Source organism: Notothenia coriiceps, unplaced genomic scaffold (assembly GCF_000735185.1).
Source record: "Notothenia coriiceps isolate Sejong01 unplaced genomic scaffold, NC01 NC01_scaffold00024667, whole genome shotgun sequence".
Lineage (NCBI taxonomy): Eukaryota > Metazoa > Chordata > Actinopteri > Perciformes > Nototheniidae > Notothenia > Notothenia coriiceps.
Genome location: NW_011357368.1, coordinates 7,586,699 through 7,605,503, shown reverse-complemented (window position 1 = coordinate 7,605,503; position 18,805 = coordinate 7,586,699). Strand labels below are relative to the sequence as shown.

Genomic DNA, 18,805 nt, shown 5'->3' with positions numbered 1-18,805 from the left:
CTAACTAATTACACACATAAATCCGCAAAGCGAAGTCAGCTCTCGACACACCACACTCTAGGACCACGGACGTCCGACACGAGTACCTTTGGTGTCGTCCTAATCTCCGACACCACGATAGATAACATACCACATATATTTAGGGGTGGGTGGGCCAACATAAACTGGAAGACGGAGACGGAGGAACGACCAGCCCGGCGAGTTTCGCCAGTCCAGGAGTGTCGCTGACACCGGAAATCTTTTGGGACATTTGTGCTTAAAAAAAAACTCTATTAAAGGAAACCCAAATTGGTGAAAATTATTATCGTCTGGTCGACTTTTATGACTTTTACCTGTCTCCTGTTTCCCCCTCTATAACTCTCCTACGTACCATCGGTTTCAAGGCGTCCAGTCTAAGTTTAGACTCGACGCCGCCGGTCCCTGTTTCCGGAAATCCGGTTTTTGGAAAGGTCCACTCGTGACGCACCGTGGGTTCCAATTATGTAATAACAACTGGAAGAGGCAGGCCTGGGGTTGTTACATGTTTAAATTAATACAACGTTTTGACGTATTTCTTCCGTACCAAATAACTTTTCTTCAGATATCAGACCGACTAAGTTCCTCTCTCTCTTTGTAATCGAATTCACCGTTGTTGTTCATCGACTAGAGGAGTTTTGTTTTCACAACATTATTGTTTTCGTCATTTATAGTTGATCAAACGTATAAAGATTTTTACGTCTTTCTATTTCGAATGGTTACCCGTACGGGTCCGAAGAACGCAGATTGGTAATGGAAGATCACTTTTCAAATTACTTGAAAGGCTACGGTATTTCCCGCTATGTCTACGTAGGGGGGAGGGGACAACACAGGGCACCAGGTGAACACAATCAACCACAATTAAGCTATACAACCCGTAACGGAGGCCGAGATCTATGGGCCCAGAGATCACCTCCGTGACAAGTCGCGCTAAGAAGCCGTACGTCAGGAAGAAGGACATTATATTATTGTTGTGTAAATATGGGGGTAAGGGTCAAACTTTCACAGACTGTTTACTAAAAAGCCTTTGCACATCAAAAAAGAGAAATCGTTTTATAAATAATAAAAAAAGAGCTTTAAAAGAGAACCTCAATCCCTGTTTTCCTTTTGGATTGGATTTCATTTCTACATGTGGCCTAATTTGAGAGGGGTAGCTCAGTTTGAACCAAACAAGAGTTATCATCAACACTGCAGTCCCCCTCAGCTCCACTGAGGGTTTAAGCCTCTTTCAGCTCATTGTTTTGGTTTTGGTCCATGGTCCGCACTTTACAGCTTCCCTAAACATTGTTTGAAGATGCTGCAGGCAACTTTTTAGTGTAGAATCTCATAAAACACTTGTTTGTCCAGCACCAGGCTGAAAAGTGAACAACTACCTGGTGAAAACAGTACAGCATTCAGAAGCCGTAGAACCAGATATGTTTCTCCGGAGCTGGTGGAGACCAAAATCAAGCTAAATGGGGATTGAATTTTGGCCACAGGAAACACAACTCCAAATGATGCCTTGAGTCTACTGTATGTGTACATAAACTGTAACTATTTGATTTTTTTAATTGTGTAAATGTTATGTTTAGCTTGTACTTGCCGAATTGGAATAGTAACAATTGCATAGGTTCCAGTATAGGATCTGAATTATTCTGTCATAAGCACTCCAGGGAGGCATAAACATGATTACTTGGTAGTCTACACAGTCGAATCTGGAGTGATAATTTAACACTCATAGATAAGGACCATCTAGAAAATATTCTACGGATAGGCCTACTTATTGCTCTAAACCAAAATAGAGCAATAATTAACACTTAAAGGGAGGGATTAACACTCTTTAAGTGTTAAATTAACACTTAAAGAGTTAATTTGAACACTGAGCCAGTGAACATAATGGTCCTTATCTATGAGTGTTAAATTAACTCTCCAGATTTGACTGTGTACCTGTGCATGTGTCTTCTGTGTACATTGCTGTGTTTGTCCTCGGCCTCTTGCAGGGGGCGGTCATGTAGACTTTGATGATTTCTGCGAGTTAATGGGGCCAAGGATGCTGGCTGAGACTGCTCATATGGTCGGGCTGAAGGAGCTCCGCTGCGCCTTCAAACAAGTAAGAGGTCCCCAGCCAGGGACTCAAAAGAAGTCTGATTTCAAGCAGGGTACTGTGACATACTTTGAAGTGTGCAACATGACCTTTCCTTAGAGAGTACCAAAACATACGGCTCTTACGGGTAAACAAGTGAGAGGGGGAGAGTGTTAGTGAGCCATTAATTAATGCAGAAGTTAAACATTTTGAGGAAGGAAAATATTACAAAATGATGATGTTTTTATAAAGTCTGGATCCTGCCACATACATTGCCACCCTTTATATTCTACACTTGTTTGACTCACCTGTTAATTTGTGGATCAGTAACCTTGAGGAACTATTGAGTTCCTCTCTTTGACGTGAATGCAGTGGTATTACTTACATGTTGAATTGATGACGTAGCCGCCGACCAAGCTAAACAAATGAGATGATTGTGTTTTTTTATTAAAGCTTCACACAAGTGGGTTTTTCATTTAGCGCATTATAGCCGTTTTTAATGATAACTGCTAAACAGACAAAGGTTATAATGTGCTCCTAATGATTATAACTGAAAACATATTATAGAGTAATTATGGTACTGGGAGTAAATTATGTATATTATTAGTCCTGGGCTTTTTAGTATATGACTAAATTCTGGCTCTTAACAAAAGAATAGGGTAAATTATCAGCTGCCATCAATATTATAATTAAAAAGTATATTTATGGAACTATTATAATTTGTGTCAATTATATAACACACCTTTTACTGACCTTGATCATTGAGCTTTGTGACAATATTTCTTTCTCAAAAATCTTGAAGTCTTGCCATCAAAACCTGATGGCAAGACACCTTCAGCAACATTCATCTGCGTGCGTATGAGAAGAAGAAATGTGCCCTCTATTTTGAGAAGGCAACGCTACATATTCATCTGCTATTATATCTGGAGTTAATTCATCACAAGTGCGTCATCACCAAGGTCCTGAGTAGCGCTGTTTAAAGCTTACACAATCACATGTTCTGATGAGTCGTTCAATTTGTGGGATATAATACAGTAGCTCTCAACTGCCACATCAGAGTATAGTTTATTCCGTGACAAAAAGGAATACATTGTCAACTCTTACCAACTCAGCCCTCACTTTAAAAGTGTTTCTCACTCTAGCACTAACACCTCATGAGTCAGCGTTGTCCCATCTGCACACTCTAGCTGTTTTCAGACTTCCAGGGACCTCATGCTGCCTTCTTGTGACTACACTCTGCATAAAATCATCTTGAAATATGTGTATCTCTTTTGATAACTCTCCTCACTCTGTCTGTCTTCTCCTCCCCTATGCATTACATCATACTGTGATCAATCCCCACCCTCCTCATTAGCTCAGAAACAAGTAATGTTCCTATCTAATCCTTGTGCCATCTCTGATCCTCTTCATGTGAGTGTTTGTCTCTCCTCATGCACATGTCCCCACCTCCTTGCTCTCCACTCACCGAACATGTTGTAGTTTGATTGTGATGGGGATGGAAAGATCACACATGATGAGCTGAAGGAGGGCATGAAGAACCTCCTGGGGGAGAAGTTAAAGAAAGGCGAACTGGAGGAGATCCTCAGCGACATTGACCTCAACAAAGATGGCAGCATTGACTTTGATGGTGAGCGGTTGGGGACTCGGGGGAGAGTTGGAGGGAAACAATTAGACCCTAGGCAAGGTGTGAGAGGACATTAAAACAATTATTAAACACGGTGATAAAACACTGTGACAAGGGGATGGTTGATACATAATACAGTGATTATCAACCAAGGGTACTTGTGCAGTTGCCAGAGGATGCGATTTACTGCAACTACTGTTTAGTTTAATGAAACAAAACGACTTGGGTAGGTTGAGATGCAGAAGATTATAACATAATCGTAGTTTATTATCAATTCATCACACATTTGGAATGTGATGGACATAGTGTTTATAAAGAAAATACTTGAGGTAATCTGACCTGACGGGAGCACGAGTAAATCAGACAAAAAAGGTCTGTAACTGCTGGTGTTCATGGGGCAAGAGCGGACTAGGAAGGACAAAGCAGAGGAGTAAATGAACATTGTTGGATTGGTTTGAGGATGAAGGTGACAGACGAGAAAATGTGTTACAAATTAGGCGGGAAAATGCTGAGATGGGAAAGCAGGGATGGTTAAATCAAGGTGGGTTAGCTGGAGGGGCCAATCCAATCTAATCAGGAGTGCATTAATACAATCAATACACATGCCTGGACAACTGTCACATATCATAAAGAGAACACACACTTGGGCAGTTCAAGGACTTTGCAAACATGTCATTACCATATTGTACCTCCCAAGCAAATAAACAAAGCACTGGGACACATTCACACACACACATAGGCACACATTTACGTCAGCACCACATGCACGTCGGTGAGATTATAGGCTGCAGCACACTGGGGGCTTAGAGGTGTGATCCTGTTTGTCTTGTCTCAGCAACCCAATCAACTACAATTATTGGGAACATATGAAAAGGCGTGTCAGTCCCTGAAGGGATCAATAAGCAGGTGCAGCTCATTATCATCAATTAGCCCCTGGGGCAGCGTTGGGGTGTGTCTGTCCAGCTCAACCACATGGGCAGAAAAACCAGCTTCCACAGCCTCCGAGAGAAGACCCTCTCAGTATCCAGACGGCAGGTCGAACTGAAGTGTTAGGAGCTGCTGTTCCGCTCACTTCACTTATTTTTTACAGAAAATGGTTAGAGGAGCACCTCAAGAGATAAAGCTAGTGGGTTAATCTGGAATTAGGCTTTAGTACTCTGTCAATCAATAGATTCACACCTATAACCAGACGTCTTTCAGAGCAAAGCACTTCAGGGTCACAATGGGAAATGGAAGTCATGATTGACTGGATTGATTTAGCGACCCCAGCCTCAAGCTTGGTTACATTGACAGGACATGGCTATCCTGATTGACACGTTAATCTATAATAGTGAAAAAAGTGGTAAGAAAACTGATCACTGATTACATGAATAGATTTTGAGAGCCTTGAAACTGGCAGTGTTGGAGTTGTCATCCTTTAAATCCAGACTTGTGATTGAAATCTCCCAAGAAAACCAGTCTAATATTAAAAAAAGAGTCATATTTAACTCCCTTATTTTGGTATTAGTCCGTCACTGCATCTATTTCCCATTTACTAATTTCATTACATCACAACATGTGCTGTGTTAGTTTCCGATACATTGGCTAAAAATAATGTGGCTGCATCTCAAGCTCTCTTTTTATGATGTTAGAGTGTCATTAGTCCTTATCTGTGGATCTGCTGTCTCTGTCTCCCTCTGCAGAGTTTGTTATGATGCTTTCTGCACGATGACCCCTGATGGAAGAAGATGGAGGCGTTGGTTCACAAGTACCAACTCTTCCTGCTGTTGCAATGTGTTCCTGTGACATTTCAAGTGTATGCTCGTACAAAAATGTAATTGAGTAAAATAAAACTTATTTTCATTAATGTTGAGTTTGAGTAAGTACAAGAGGGTAAAGGGGAGTTATGAAACATTTGTAACTGTTATGCTGCACTGTCGCCCCCTTGTGGTTAGAACGTGTCCATGCTCTAAGAGCTTTTAAATGAATGTGCATTAACTTTCTATACCCACTGATAACATTTTAACTTTCGTTTCTTTAAGGACTTTAGTATATTTAATAGTTGTAGTTATGTTTTCCTCTTCCTTTCGGACTGGTTTTGAAGGGGAGGGGCTTTGTTGAAATCATAAAATACAATAATGCAATCAGAGTGACAATTTTGATAGTAGTGGACAGTTTGGTTAAGGTCAATCAAATCTAATAAACCCACCCCAAACCGTCTAGTTAAGAGTTGAAACTTGTGATAAATAAAGTTTTTTTTAAATGTAGTCATGAATATTTAATGTTATCGAGAAATAAATGCTTTGAAATATTTTTGGGGCTTTTTAAGTGAGGTCCTTGCTTTGAAGTACATCTCCAGTTGTGCAGATAGCTACAGGTCTTCTATTAAAGGGGTCAAACAGTGAACACCGAGGCTGAAAAAGATGTGCATTTATTATGGAAAAATTATAACTTAAACATCTGACCAAAAAGCCTTTTTTATTTTAACAGGTGTCTTATCCATACAACAGCCTTGAATCTTGTGTCTTTAGGATTTGGAATACACAATGTGAACAAATGGTTCCACTGGAAAAAAATGAAAACATACTTCACCCTATGGCTAAAAAAGCAATGGTGACCAAGTCAATGCGTTGTGTTGTTAAAAATCACAATACCAAAATGGTGTAAGGCAATCGCAGCACTGACTGAAGCACCGCAGCTCCTCCTCCCTCCATTTGGACAGAGCAGCTCTCAATGACGGGTCATCTAACCTTATGTTGTATCCATGTTGTCCGGTTTCGATTTGCTATAATATTGCAAGAACCCCTTCAGATATTCTTCTTCACATTAGAATGTACAAATATATTCCTACTTATAAATTAATTCAATTTAAATTAATGAAACGGGTGTCTGAACTTTTTTGTTTAGAAGATTGACGATTTATAGAAAGAACCACTGAATCTTATACATGATATCATCCAACTCAACCACGTTATCCAAATGTGCATAACAAATCAACATTTTCAAAGATAGTGCGTACGATTTAGGGTAACTGTGAGGAGAAGAAAAGCATTAAAAGAAAGCATAGGATACAGATTACATTTAAGGGCCAGGAGTGAGGCTTAGACCTGATAAAGAGGGATAATATGCCCGATCTTTGCATGACAACTTGGAAGAGAAGAAACATTGTTTTAGTCTTTCAACAGGAGTGTCCTTTCCTCTTACTAAGAGGCACATGCTTATCATGCACAACTTCCACTAAGTGGATTATCTAAACCACATCTTGCTATCAGGTCTTTGGACTTTCAGCATTTAGGATTTGTTCCGCAGAATCACATCACCCCTCCTCAAAATTAACATAAATCTTACAGCCAGCCGGCAAAACAAACAGGAAACCTCCTTTATCAGATCTCCCCAGGGAGGATTCCACACAAACTATACTACTCTCCTCCCTTCAGCTCCGTAAGTAATATCATTAAGGGTTGATCGTTAAAATAGTTTTTGCCTTTAACAGCATCAATGCAATGTCAATCTAGTGTAATAGAAACTGTGCTTTAACAAACTAATTGAGCCACATTCTTATCAGATGAGAAGCTATTAGGATTGAGAGCAGATGAGAATAGTGGCTCTAATATTTGTGTTATTTTCCAAAATATATTTTGACAATCACACAAATAATGTGTGTCAGTGGGAATATCCCTGAGGTGGTTTTGGCCACATCTTTGATTTCAGTGATCCACATTTCAATCAGGTTTCAGCTTGTCTTTTGTTTCCTGTAGGCTCTATACTAGAAGCTGTTAAACTAGGGGTTTTGTTGTAAAGAGAAGTTGAAGTGTAAGATGCCAGTAGAAACAGAAGATTTTGTGATATTGTTGCAAGGTTGCTTGACTGTCATTACAAAGTCCATTGAATATTTGTGGTGATCAGAAGAGGAAGCTCTAGTTGTTGGGGATGCTCTGCAGATATGTGAGGATGTGCTGGATCTTCACAAGGCGTTTTTTGAGGCTGGTCATGGAGAGGACAGAGAGCTGGTAGCGGGGGTCGATGGGCAGAACAGCCAACAGCCACCAGCAGCAGGCCGGACCATTGGGAGTCGCCTGGAAGAGAGGAGGAGAGGAATTAGACATGAGAGTGTTACAGAAACTACACAATCGTTAATAAGAGCTACGTTCACAGTCGTATGGTGCTAGATTCTTGTGCATAAAATAAAAGCTATAAATATCATCAGGCCTTTCTCACTGGCACTCATTTGGCATGTAAGTGAAGCACTCACTTTGTATTGATTAAGGATTGCGTATATACTAAGCTACACACTGCCAGAGGAATGCATGTCTGCGGCACAATTACATGGCTGAAATCAATCCCAGGGCACCACAGCCAGATACTAAATGTGCTTTACACTTCAAAGGGTTTGAAGTGACTTTGTCTGTGCCCCAATTTCCATTGGCCATTAGGCAAGATACTGTAATCATTTTTAGAATCACATAACTCAAAAAATCGAGTGTTCAGTGTTGGAGAATCTCTTTATGACTGATCTGATGCAAGAAAGCTGCTGGGATTATGTATGAAGCACCCATAAAGCTCTTTAGGCCGTATTGTCAATGAACTCCGCCCTTTGGTGCTGCAAAGAGCGGAGCTGTAATCCCTGTCGGCGCTGCAGCCTACGAGCGGGAGCTCAGCGAACACAACAACTTTGTTCCGGTATTAAAGCCTCTGAGCCAGGTGAATCCGTAGTAATGTGGGTTTCCCCAAAATGCAATTGTGTCATGAGACAATCTAATTTTAGAATCCGTGAAGTCTCTCTGTGTCAGACGAGGTAATGAAAGCTGTACAAACCCTGCAGTATTTCGAAGAAAAGGACTTCTCAAGGCCAGCTGATACCAGTTCCTAGAATAATAATAATATAACAATATGTCTTCTATCAACCTTTGCGCGCTATATTTTCTCAGTTTATCTGGCTGTGTAAAAAGTTGGGATTTAATGTTCTTAACAGTCCGCACGAACGTCTGCTTTGCTGCCACAGGCTGCCAACTCACTGCAGAGCATTCTCACTTTCTCATCTGGTGGACGCTTTATTAAACAACACATATTGTTGTTCCCATGTGTTCATATTCTGGTGAGCCCACGCCGCATGAGATGTTTAATTTAGTACAAGATATCATTTTTACAAGTTAACTAGTTTTTCTTTATATTGCTCTTTTTTACAAGGTCGATCCAATCCCTCATTTTAAACCTCCAATATTCCAGGAAAGTGCAAATGTGCGTAATAACACAGTTAAGTAAACCACTCTGCTAAAGAAGATTAACTCTGTATTGCTTAAAGAAGCTTGAAGTGGGAATAATTTTCTAGGAATAATATGAAGGGAAACAGGCACATCTCTGTAGATGGAAGTGGGGTGCTGGATGTTTACCTGGATGTCAGCTTCTCGCTCTGGCATGGGTCCAAAGTGCTGCAGGATCTGGTCGTGGAAGTGGACCTTGAGGTTTTGGAACCAGTCGCGGGCCTGCTCATACACGGCATCGTGAAGCTCTTGGAGTTTCACAAGCTCCCCGCTGTCCTCCACCTGACGGACAGGAATCATTTGACCTCTTAGTCACTTTTGGATTGTTTAAACTTAACAAATAACCTAAAGAAATACCCCACTCAAAATAAACCCTGGTAAATAAAAATGTAAAACGGATTTTTGAAGACCAGGATTTTATATACTGAACATATTATCCTTAAAAAAGAGTTGTCGTGGTTTTTACCCTGGTGTCGCCCAGATGCTCGATGTTCGCAGTGCTGTAACCATCCATCATCCCTCGTGTCAGGACCCGGAAGCGTTTCCCTCCGATGGTGTCCACTACTGACCGTCCGTCAGGCAGGAAATGGACACTCCTGATGGTCAGCATGCAGCCATGGTCTACAAACCTGCAGGGGAGCACCATTTAGTTTATTGGTATAGACACATTTTTCCATTCCATATGTCTGGTTTGAGGGTCGCTCCATGTTGTAATTCATACAAATGCACTTACCCTTTCTGGGGATCATTAATACACATCCCAAACTTCCGCGTGCCCGTGTCCATGCAGCGGCGGAGCATGAGGCGGTAACGCGGCTCGAAGACATGCAGTGGGCAAGGCACGGTGGGGTAAGCCATGGTACACACAAAGATAGGCACATTCTTCGTCAGACTGCACAGAGGGCGAGAAGGAGAAACATGTTTAGAGCTTCTGACACATTTAAAATAACTGATCATGATTGTTGGAATAAACCCAGACGAGAGGGGGAAATGCTTACTCAGAAAGTTCTCTGGTCTCCTCCAGATATGTTTTAGTCCTCTCTTCATACTCCTTACTCAAATACTGTTTGATCAGCTTCTCCAAGACAGTTGTCACCATGTACTTTCTACATGCTAGATACTGAAGAGAGCAAGGTAAGAGTTCAGGGTTAAAACAGGAAGCGAGGACCGACATTTTACTTAGTGCAAAAAGTAGAATGTCCAGACTCTATACGTTGTCTCACCTCTTTCAGGCTCTCTTTACAGAGGGGACACTGGGGCGTATGGTCCAAGCAGCGCTCCAAACAGTTTTTACAGAAGGTGTGGCCACATGGAGTCGTCACAGGCTCGTAGAACAACCTGCATTCAACGTCCAACAGTCAGTTTTACATTCTCAGTCATTTAAAAAAGGCACAATGTGTAAACATCAAGGTAAATGTGTGTGTTCGGCCCACCCGTGTGTGATCTTACCTCATGCAGAGAGAGCACTCCCACTCGTTAGGGTCCACCTGATCCTCAGGAACACTTCTGCACGTCTTTGCTTTGGCAGCCTTTTGTTTGGAGCCTTTCACCAAATCTTAATAGAGTAAAAAGCATTTAACATTTAGTTGTTAACTCTGCTAAGATGTCAGTTAATATTTCCCTGGTATATTAGATGTGCTGATTACCAATTTGTATTTGCGAAAAACCTCAAAAGTGTCCACTTCACTTCATGTTCATGTGTAATGTATTTTAGTTTTTAAATATATTGATGTGAACAGAAGTAGAAGGAATATGACTTGGAAATGAAGTAAAATACATCAGGAAGAAGAGACAGCAGTAACATGGGGGGATTGCCCACAGACCTTGTTTTTTATACTTGCTACCCCCACTGCCTACAACAGAACGTTCTGTGTCGGACACAAACAGCTTCCTCTTCAGCAGACTCCCTTTGTCCTCGTCCCCCAGCTGAGGAGCAGAGCAGACTCTCTTCAGCCCTTCCTCTCCACAGCTCAGGTCGCACATCCGCATCGAGTGAGCTCGGCTCAGACCGGACCGCTCCAGGCTCTCCCCGCGCCTCTGAATCACAGAAGATCAACAGAAATGATTAAAGAAACCATATATGAAGAACGAACTGAACAATGTGATATTATAATTCGCCTGCTCGTACCTCCTGGCTGTCCTGGTGTTGGTGTGCCAAGGCGGCGCGGGCTGGCGGTTGGTGTTGTCTTTTGACCGGGCTCTGCGGTTGTTCTTGGGCATCGGCCACCAGGGTTTTACTGCGCAGGCGAGGCGACGTGTTCTGAGTGGTTTCCCTCAGGCCAACCTTCACATTCTCACCAGTGGGGGAGAGCAGGTCACACAGGATCTGTGAAAAACACTCAGTTAGTTTGCCTGCAAATACCTTTTCAAAAAGGTTTTTACATGTCAGAGGTAGATACGATGTCTAGGTTATATCATACAGAATATGAATATATAAGTGGAAAAATCAAGTGTTTTTTGGTTGAACAACACATTTACATTTTATTTTCCAAACATGCAGTGGGGTGTGGTTAGAGCGCCGGCTTCTGGAGTGATGGGAGTGGCTCGGCCGGAGACCAGACAGCTGAGGCCTGTACTGCGAATCCAGTTCAACATCCCTGGATATGTTTGAGTTATTTGGCTTAACTAACCCAAAACAAACGCGATCTCGCTAAGCTGTCCTACGACGCTGGTTATCAACTCGGTAACTCAAGCCAGGGTTTCTCTGTCCGGCTGAGTGCGCGTTCACATGAAAGGGGCGGGGTTAGCAACATTTGACCAATCAAAAACATGGAGAAGCGTACTGACAGCGCAGCGTCATACTTCCTGAATGAAAAGTAAACTATAATATTAGACATATGAAGAAGTTAAACTTTAAACATCCATGACTTAAACACTTTATCCAGGATCAAAGCCACATAGCTGCACCTGCAAGGTGAATACAGCTGCTAAAAGAGAAAGTGTTTGAATGCGCCGTACATTAACAGGTTTATGATATCACTACCCTGTCTAAGACACGAGTGGATCTGACTTTAATTACATTTGTCTCGAGTGTTTCGTCAACTTAATGTGTTGCTTAAAATAATACTTCTGCATACAGTATGTGACACTGTGAGTGTTGCACGGCCAGATACGGCTCGAGGAGCTGACTTAGATAAGGAAATATATGATACATTATGATGTGATATGAATGATAATGGGACACATTGACGCCTGCACTCACTGTGCCGCGGACTGTAGGCTACGTAATGTTACTTTGATCCGGTTACTTATGTTGTGTGGCAGATATTTAATTAAGCTTTCTTAACATAATAGTATAATAATAGTATAATAGTTATAACTCCTTTGCGTCGAAAGGAGCCAGTTGAGGTGGTTCGGGCACCTAGTTAGGATGCCACCTGGGCGCCTCCCTAGGGAGGTGTTCCAGGCACATCCAGCTGGGAAGAGACCAAGGTGTAGACCTAGAACCAGGTGGAGGGATTATATCTCTTCGCTGGCCTGGGAGCGCCTTGGGATCTGGTTGATGTGGCCAGGGAAAAGAAAGTTTGGGGCTCTCTGCTGGAACTGCTACCTCCGCGACCCAACCACGGATAAGCGGGAGAAGATGGATGGATGGATAGTTATAATAGTCAGATTGCTCTTAAGATGGGAGGTGATATTCTATTCATTTTCACGTTCACACAGTGGGTGATTTTGGCCGGCCGTCTTTCCTTCACTATTGAGAGGAGACTGAAGTTTATGAAGCAAAAGGCTTTATTTCCCAAACCGGGTATACTGAACAGCAGAGGGAATAGGTATTCAGAATGTCCAGGGCCAGAGAGTTTCTCTGGAGGTGGAGCGGATGTCCAAAGCCGGGGATCCAAAGTTTGCGAGAGCGAGCAGGCTGGAGCAGGTGTGCGGAGATGCACGGAGGAACACAGGCAAGGTGAGCCGGGGATCCAGAGCTGACGAGAGCAAGCAGGCTGGGGCAGGTGTGCGTGGAAGCACGGAGGAACACAGACGAGGGGTTGGTGGCTGGACGTGGCAGGCAGAGGAGTAGGCAGATGGATTCTGAACAGAGAGAGCATAAGATGAGGATTTACTGGAACGCTGAGATTAAGTTTTGCTAATAGCTAATACCAAGACGTAATTACCTACCTAAGATTAGGTGAGAGACGTAACTGGTGGAATACTGGATGGTGAGAAGCCGGGTATATAACAGGTTGTATGTGAGTAGAAGGAATACCAGAGTGACAGGGTGGTGCCCTGTGGAAACTCACCACCATGACAAGGGTTCCAATGATGCGTGACCGAGGAACCCAGCAACGTTTCCCAGGGGTTTAAACCCTCCCAAATCACCAAGTATTGCAAGCCCCCTGCCCTGGCGCAACGGTGTAGGCAGGAATGATCATCGATGACCTCGGGGAAAGAGGGGGGAACGGTTTGAGGGGCACAGGGTCCGCTGGTGTGAACTGAGTCTCGATTTGAGAAACATGAAAGGTGGATGAATCTTCATGACTGGGGAGTTACAAGCGGACAGCAGAGGGGTTAATGATGCCGCTCCAAATGAGGAAGGGGCCAAGAAACTGAGGGGACAAGCTTTTTAAGACTCGTTGAGAAGGGAGATGTTCTTGGGAGACAACCAAACAGATTGTCCCAGGTGTAGGGGGAGCGCATGTCTCTGATGGTTAGCGACCGTTTGATTCCCTTGGCAAGAAGTCCAGGAGGAGTACCCGAGCAGAGTGTCCCTCCAAATCTTTCGGCACCGACGAAGATGTTGCTGGACGAGATGGGACCTGCCAACTCACTCTCTTCCTCTCAGGAAACAGGGGAGGTTGGGTACCCTAAGGAGGCTTACAAAGGGAGAGAGACCAGTAAGCAGATGACGTTAGTGAAATTGAAGGAATACTCAACCCAGGGTAGGAAGGGGAAGCTCCAGGTGTAATCTGACTGCCGATTGGCCAACACAGCGGAGAGTTGATCCCAGGTCCTTGATTGGCCCCTTTCTGTTTGGCGTTAGACTGGGGATGATATTCCAGAGTAAGACTGAAGAATGCACCAAGTGAATGGAACAAAAATTCTTCCAAACTGAGAGGTGAACTAAGGGCCCACGGTCGGAGACGATGTCAGCCCGGAATTTCATGTAAACGGAAGACGTGCTGGGAGAGTAATTGGGAAGGTCTCCAGGGCTGAGGGAGCTGGGCAGGGCTAACAAAATGGGAACATTTGGAAGAAACGGTCAACAACAGTTAGGATGTTGTGTGTTACATTGTGAGGGAGGTAGGCCGGTGACAAAGTCCAGAACAATAATTGTGACCAGGGTTGAATGGAAAGGAGAGGGCATGGAAGCAATCCCGCAAGGTCTCATGAATGAGAGGCCTTGGCCTCCTAGCACAACGGTATGTACAGGCCCTGAACAAACTCCTTGATATCTTTTGTACAACTTTTGGCCAACCCAGAAATGTCTTCCGGAGAAGGTTGAGAGTTGTTGTCGGTTTGTCTCCTGGATGATTGTGCGAAACCGGAGCTGTGGACCCACTTGCAGAACTTTGGTGGAACGTGGTCCTGTAGTTGTGGACAAACGGATATAGGTTAGCGACCGCTACTCATGTAGGTCTGGTTGCTCCCAAAAGCTCCTCCTTGATCGAGTGTACTGATTCTCCCCAGGTGGAGAGCAACCACAACACAACTCTTGGGGGAGAAATTGAGTCCAAAGGATGTTACAGGTCCACAGACCGAGAACGACCTGACGACAGGGCATCGGGCCTTGGTATTTTTAGAACCAGGGCGATAAGAAGTGAGAAGTTGAAATGACCAAAAGGAGGGCCCATCCTGGCTTGGTCCGGGAGTTTAGCCCCGTTTGGCTGAACGGATGAATTCCAAGGTTTTTGTGTCTCAGTCCAAACAAGGGAATGGCTGCTAGCTGCCCTTCGAGCCAGTTTTGCCACTCCTCCAATGACAATCCTCACTGCCAGAAGCTCTCTGTTACCCACATCATATATCCTCCTCTGCCTGGCGAAAGGACGGCGAAGAAAGAAAGCAACAAGGATGGAAGTTTATTGTTTGGCCCCTGCATCTGGGACAGAACAGCGCCAACCGATGTCAGATACCATCCCAACTCAACACAAACTGCTTGCTTGAGTCCGCTGATGAGAAATGGGGGGCAGAAGTGAAACAGGAACTTGAAAGAAAAAAGGCTTTGTTAGCATCAGTGGTCCAGGAAACTTGAACTTTGATGGAAGTCGAGACTGGAAGTAGGAGCTCAAACCTTGCTGATAGTCTTGATGAACCGGCGATTAGAATTTGCAAATCCCAGAACCTCTGCAACTCCTGTCCGAGTTGGGGGGGACTGGCCACTTACCAGTGACATCCTTGAAGTCTTTCCCTGGATCCTGCCTCCCAACATCCTTTGGCCCTGATGATGTATCCAGGAAACGTGCCGTTGTCCCCGTTGTTGAAACTCACATTTCCTCAGCTTTGAACGAACAGGTTTTTGTTCTCAAGCAGCCTCTGTAAAGACCCTGAACTGACGTGGTTTCTGGTATTCCCTCCAGGGCTCTTGGGAAAGATCAAAATGTTCGTCAAATTGGTACACAAAACAACCGGTTGTTGGAGGAAAATCGCGCAGGACATGATTTTAGCAAGGGCCCCTGGGAAACTAGCTGGGCATTAAGATGAGTCCAAAGGGGGGCATGACAAGAAATTCAAAGTGAACCAAGGGTGGTTAAAGGCTGTCTTCCCCCACTCATCTCCCTGGCAAATTCGAAACCAGGTGGAGAGCCATTTCTGAGAGTCGAGTTTTTAGAGAAGATGGTGCCACCTTGGAGAGGCGTCCAAAGCCTGAGGTTATTCACGGGAAGTGGGGTACTTGTTTTTTTAACTGTGAACGTTATTTTAACTCCACACAAATCAATCAGGGGTCGGACATGATTTTCTTCTGGTCATGAAGAAACCCGCAACCCAGAGGGGAGGAAGAAGACGAATAATACCTGAAAGCAAAAGGGAGGTCACCTGTGTCAATGTTCTCCATGGCTCTCTCTGGTCGGGACAGATGAAGAGTTGCTGGTGTAAAGGAGCCCCCCAGGAAAGCGAGATCCGATGGGAAACATCATAGGGACCGATGAGGTGGAGAGAGAGAGCTTTATCCCTGTTGAAGGCCCCAACCAGGGTTGTGTAAATGTCAGGAAAACACCAAATAAGTCAACATCACGAAGACAGCCATGGAGCAAGGCATGATGGTTTAACAGGACGGAGACACTGCAGACCTGAAAACAGTTAAAGGTGGACAAACTGATTCCATTCCAATGATTCTTCCTCCAGCCCAATCAATTGAAATCCGGATGTGGGGTGCGAAGCCATGGGTAACCAAACAAAGGGTAGCATGGGCTGAAATGATCTTAAAGTTGAAGTTACCTTCTCCGGCGCGTCCCAACGGCATTGCTCCCTCCTTACAAAAGGTGGCCATGCGGTTGGCGAGGTGGAGGCCAGACGTTGGTGGGAGTACCAGAGGACATAATTGGGTGAGTGTTTAACTTACTAGGCCAGGAGAAAAAGGGAGAATGCAGCGGTTTGGCTCCTGCCACAGGCGTTCCCGTAGCCGGCTGTCGAGACGGAACACCAAGGAGATAAGGGATGGGAGGTCAAGCAGGCTTCATCCTCTTGCCAGCCCCAGCTCATCCTTCAAGTTGATCCTTCAACCCCCTTAAACAAACACTGCCCCTTAAGCCCTATCAGTTCCATCCGGCCCTTCTTCCGCAGTGTGGCAAAAACCGTAGAGTAATCTGCACGGTTCGAGTTACCTGTGCCCAATTTGAAGATGATTTTGTCTCAGCTGAGGCCGGAGTAAGTCAGGTGACAACAGGTGGGACAAATTGTTCNTACAATTATATATATAATTAATACAACTGTTAATTTGATTAGAGCTTTGACATATATCTTTATTGATATATGTATAAATATGACGACTTAATATATAGTCGGCCGACTATATATTAAGTCGTCATATTTATACATATATCAATAAAGATATATGTCAAAGCTCTAATCAAATTAACAGTTGTATTAATTATATATATAATTGTAATGTAGTTCCAGTAATCCAAAATTCGGCTCACAGATAGCAAATAAGCTTGACTCGGACAAAATACGTCTCAGGATAGTTTGTTTTTTACTTACACAAAAAGGTATCAAATACAAACACATATTCTCTCAGGTCAAAAAACTATGTTGCTCGGTGCTTCTTTCTCCTTCTCACACTCCAATCACCAGCAGCTGCCGTTGGCTATAACGTCTCGTAATCACGTACAGCTGCGGTCGTCTATGCCGTCAATTTCACACGGCTGGTTCAAATAAATGATATGATAGCACTAATAAAAAAGGATTATAATATTCAAATATACATTTTAACATATGGCTCCTACAATATGTATATTGCCTGTGTTGTATATGTATACACACAAATGAACAACCTTCTGTTTTTTCAAAAGTTTTACAAGTTGTATTGTAGTGTTTATTTTAGTGTTGTTTTATTCTTATCCACATTTTGATTTCAGAGCACAGGACAGGAGAATGCTGGGCACAACATCACGCTCAACAGTGAAGCTGGCAATGCTTAACAAAACCAGTTATAATATTTATTCCGCTGAAAAAGTGAAAGCTTTACGAAAATGTAATTAAAAATACGTAAGCATTTCAGGTAGAAATTAGCATTTAGCATAGCATCAGGCTTCAACATATACATTTTTATATATTACCAAGTGGTTTAATGTACAACCCACACAAGTATCATGCTAAATGAAGCTCTGTTGCTTGGATATCACTAGATCCTGATGTCAGCGTAATATAAAAGTACATAACGATTGATGTGTAACTTAGCATAATTTACTAGCTAGCCGCTAGCTGCTAACTGCCGCCTCGTTTATATAAATCCAGTACCATGCCGTCATAAACGCGCGGTGCTGTTACGTGTACGCAAATTCACGTGCTTGATGTGAACGAGCCTTTTGGGCGGCGTGGTTAAAGGTGTGCATGCTCTATGAGTGCACATACGGGTACTTCTCAGGTATGCCGGGTAATCTGTGACGTTTCGCTCTCTCAAAAGTTGGGCCATTTTGTCATCATGCGCCATTGAGCAACTCTCATAGGAATGAATGAGGCCCCGCCTCCCACGCTGTATCCAGTTCTTATTACACATCCATGAGAGGTTTCTCAATACTCAAATTTCCCCTCCTCGACTCCTCGACTCCTCGGTCCTCCGGTAGTGACCCGGAAATGAATTTCAGCACACTTTCCATAGGCAGATCAACATTATACTGCAGGTAGTGCAGAGCAACATTGAGAGCAAACATTAGCCTCGACGCCGAGCCTTGTGTAGATGTCGCCATTGTACTACGTTGTAATGTGTAATTACGTCGTCGTTACTAATTAATCCTCTTTGTAGTCCTGATTATCATTTTGTGACGTTCCTTGTAAAATAACGTGGTCTCGATAGAACCCGTGAAGAAATGACGCGTTGCAACGAACGACACTTTTTTTTATTTGAGTATCACAACCACTAGATGTCACAACCAGTAAGAAGGAACTTGTGGTTGTCTGCGATTGTGGGATAAGTTTGGTTAGTGTGAGGACAAGTAACCGGTATTAATTATCCTATCAAATCGAAGAGTGGGTAGTAAACGGACACCGTTGACTACAAATTGCACTAGCATTGACTTTCCGACGGACGTTTGCATTTGTAAGTCGGTGCACTGTAAGTCGGTTGAGAGCGCTCTCAAAATGTGTTCCTGAAGAGATAGATACTCGAAAGATCGGTATTGGGGCCCAAATCTCGAGGAGGTCCTCTCGGAGGAGCACTAGCTAACGACCCAGGGAGCTTCACCGTAAATCTCTTTACTCTTGACAGGAAGG

General features: G+C 43.5%; 2 protein-coding genes across 4 annotated transcripts in view; one reads left to right on the top strand and one right to left on the bottom strand.

The window, feature by feature from the left end:
* The window catches only part of topbp1 (DNA topoisomerase II binding protein 1), a 976,277-nt gene that overhangs the window by 688,015 nt on the left and 269,457 nt on the right, over positions 1–18,805 (bottom strand). The window lies entirely within an intron of this gene.
* LOC104955369 (calcium-binding protein 1) lies at positions 912–5,412 on the top strand. Its single transcript, XM_010782697.1, has 4 exons — positions 912–1,002; positions 1,995–2,104; positions 3,557–3,704; positions 5,384–5,412. The coding sequence occupies exons 1-4, from the start codon at positions 912–914 to the stop codon at positions 5,410–5,412; spliced, it is 378 nt and encodes a 125-aa protein (XP_010780999.1).

Excerpts from the sequence above, each read along its gene's own strand:
- LOC104955369 (XM_010782697.1), top strand. The coding sequence starts at position 912 with ATGGGCCCAGAGATCACCTCCGTGACAAGTCGCGCTAAGAAGCCGTAC. Across the intron at positions 2,105-3,556 it reads TCCGCTGCGCCTTCAAACAA|TTTGATTGTGATGGGGATGG; the intron begins GTAAGAGGTCCC and ends AACATGTTGTAG. Across the intron at positions 3,705-5,383 it reads TGGCAGCATTGACTTTGATG|AGTTTGTTATGATGCTTTCT; the intron begins GTGAGCGGTTGG and ends CTCCCTCTGCAG.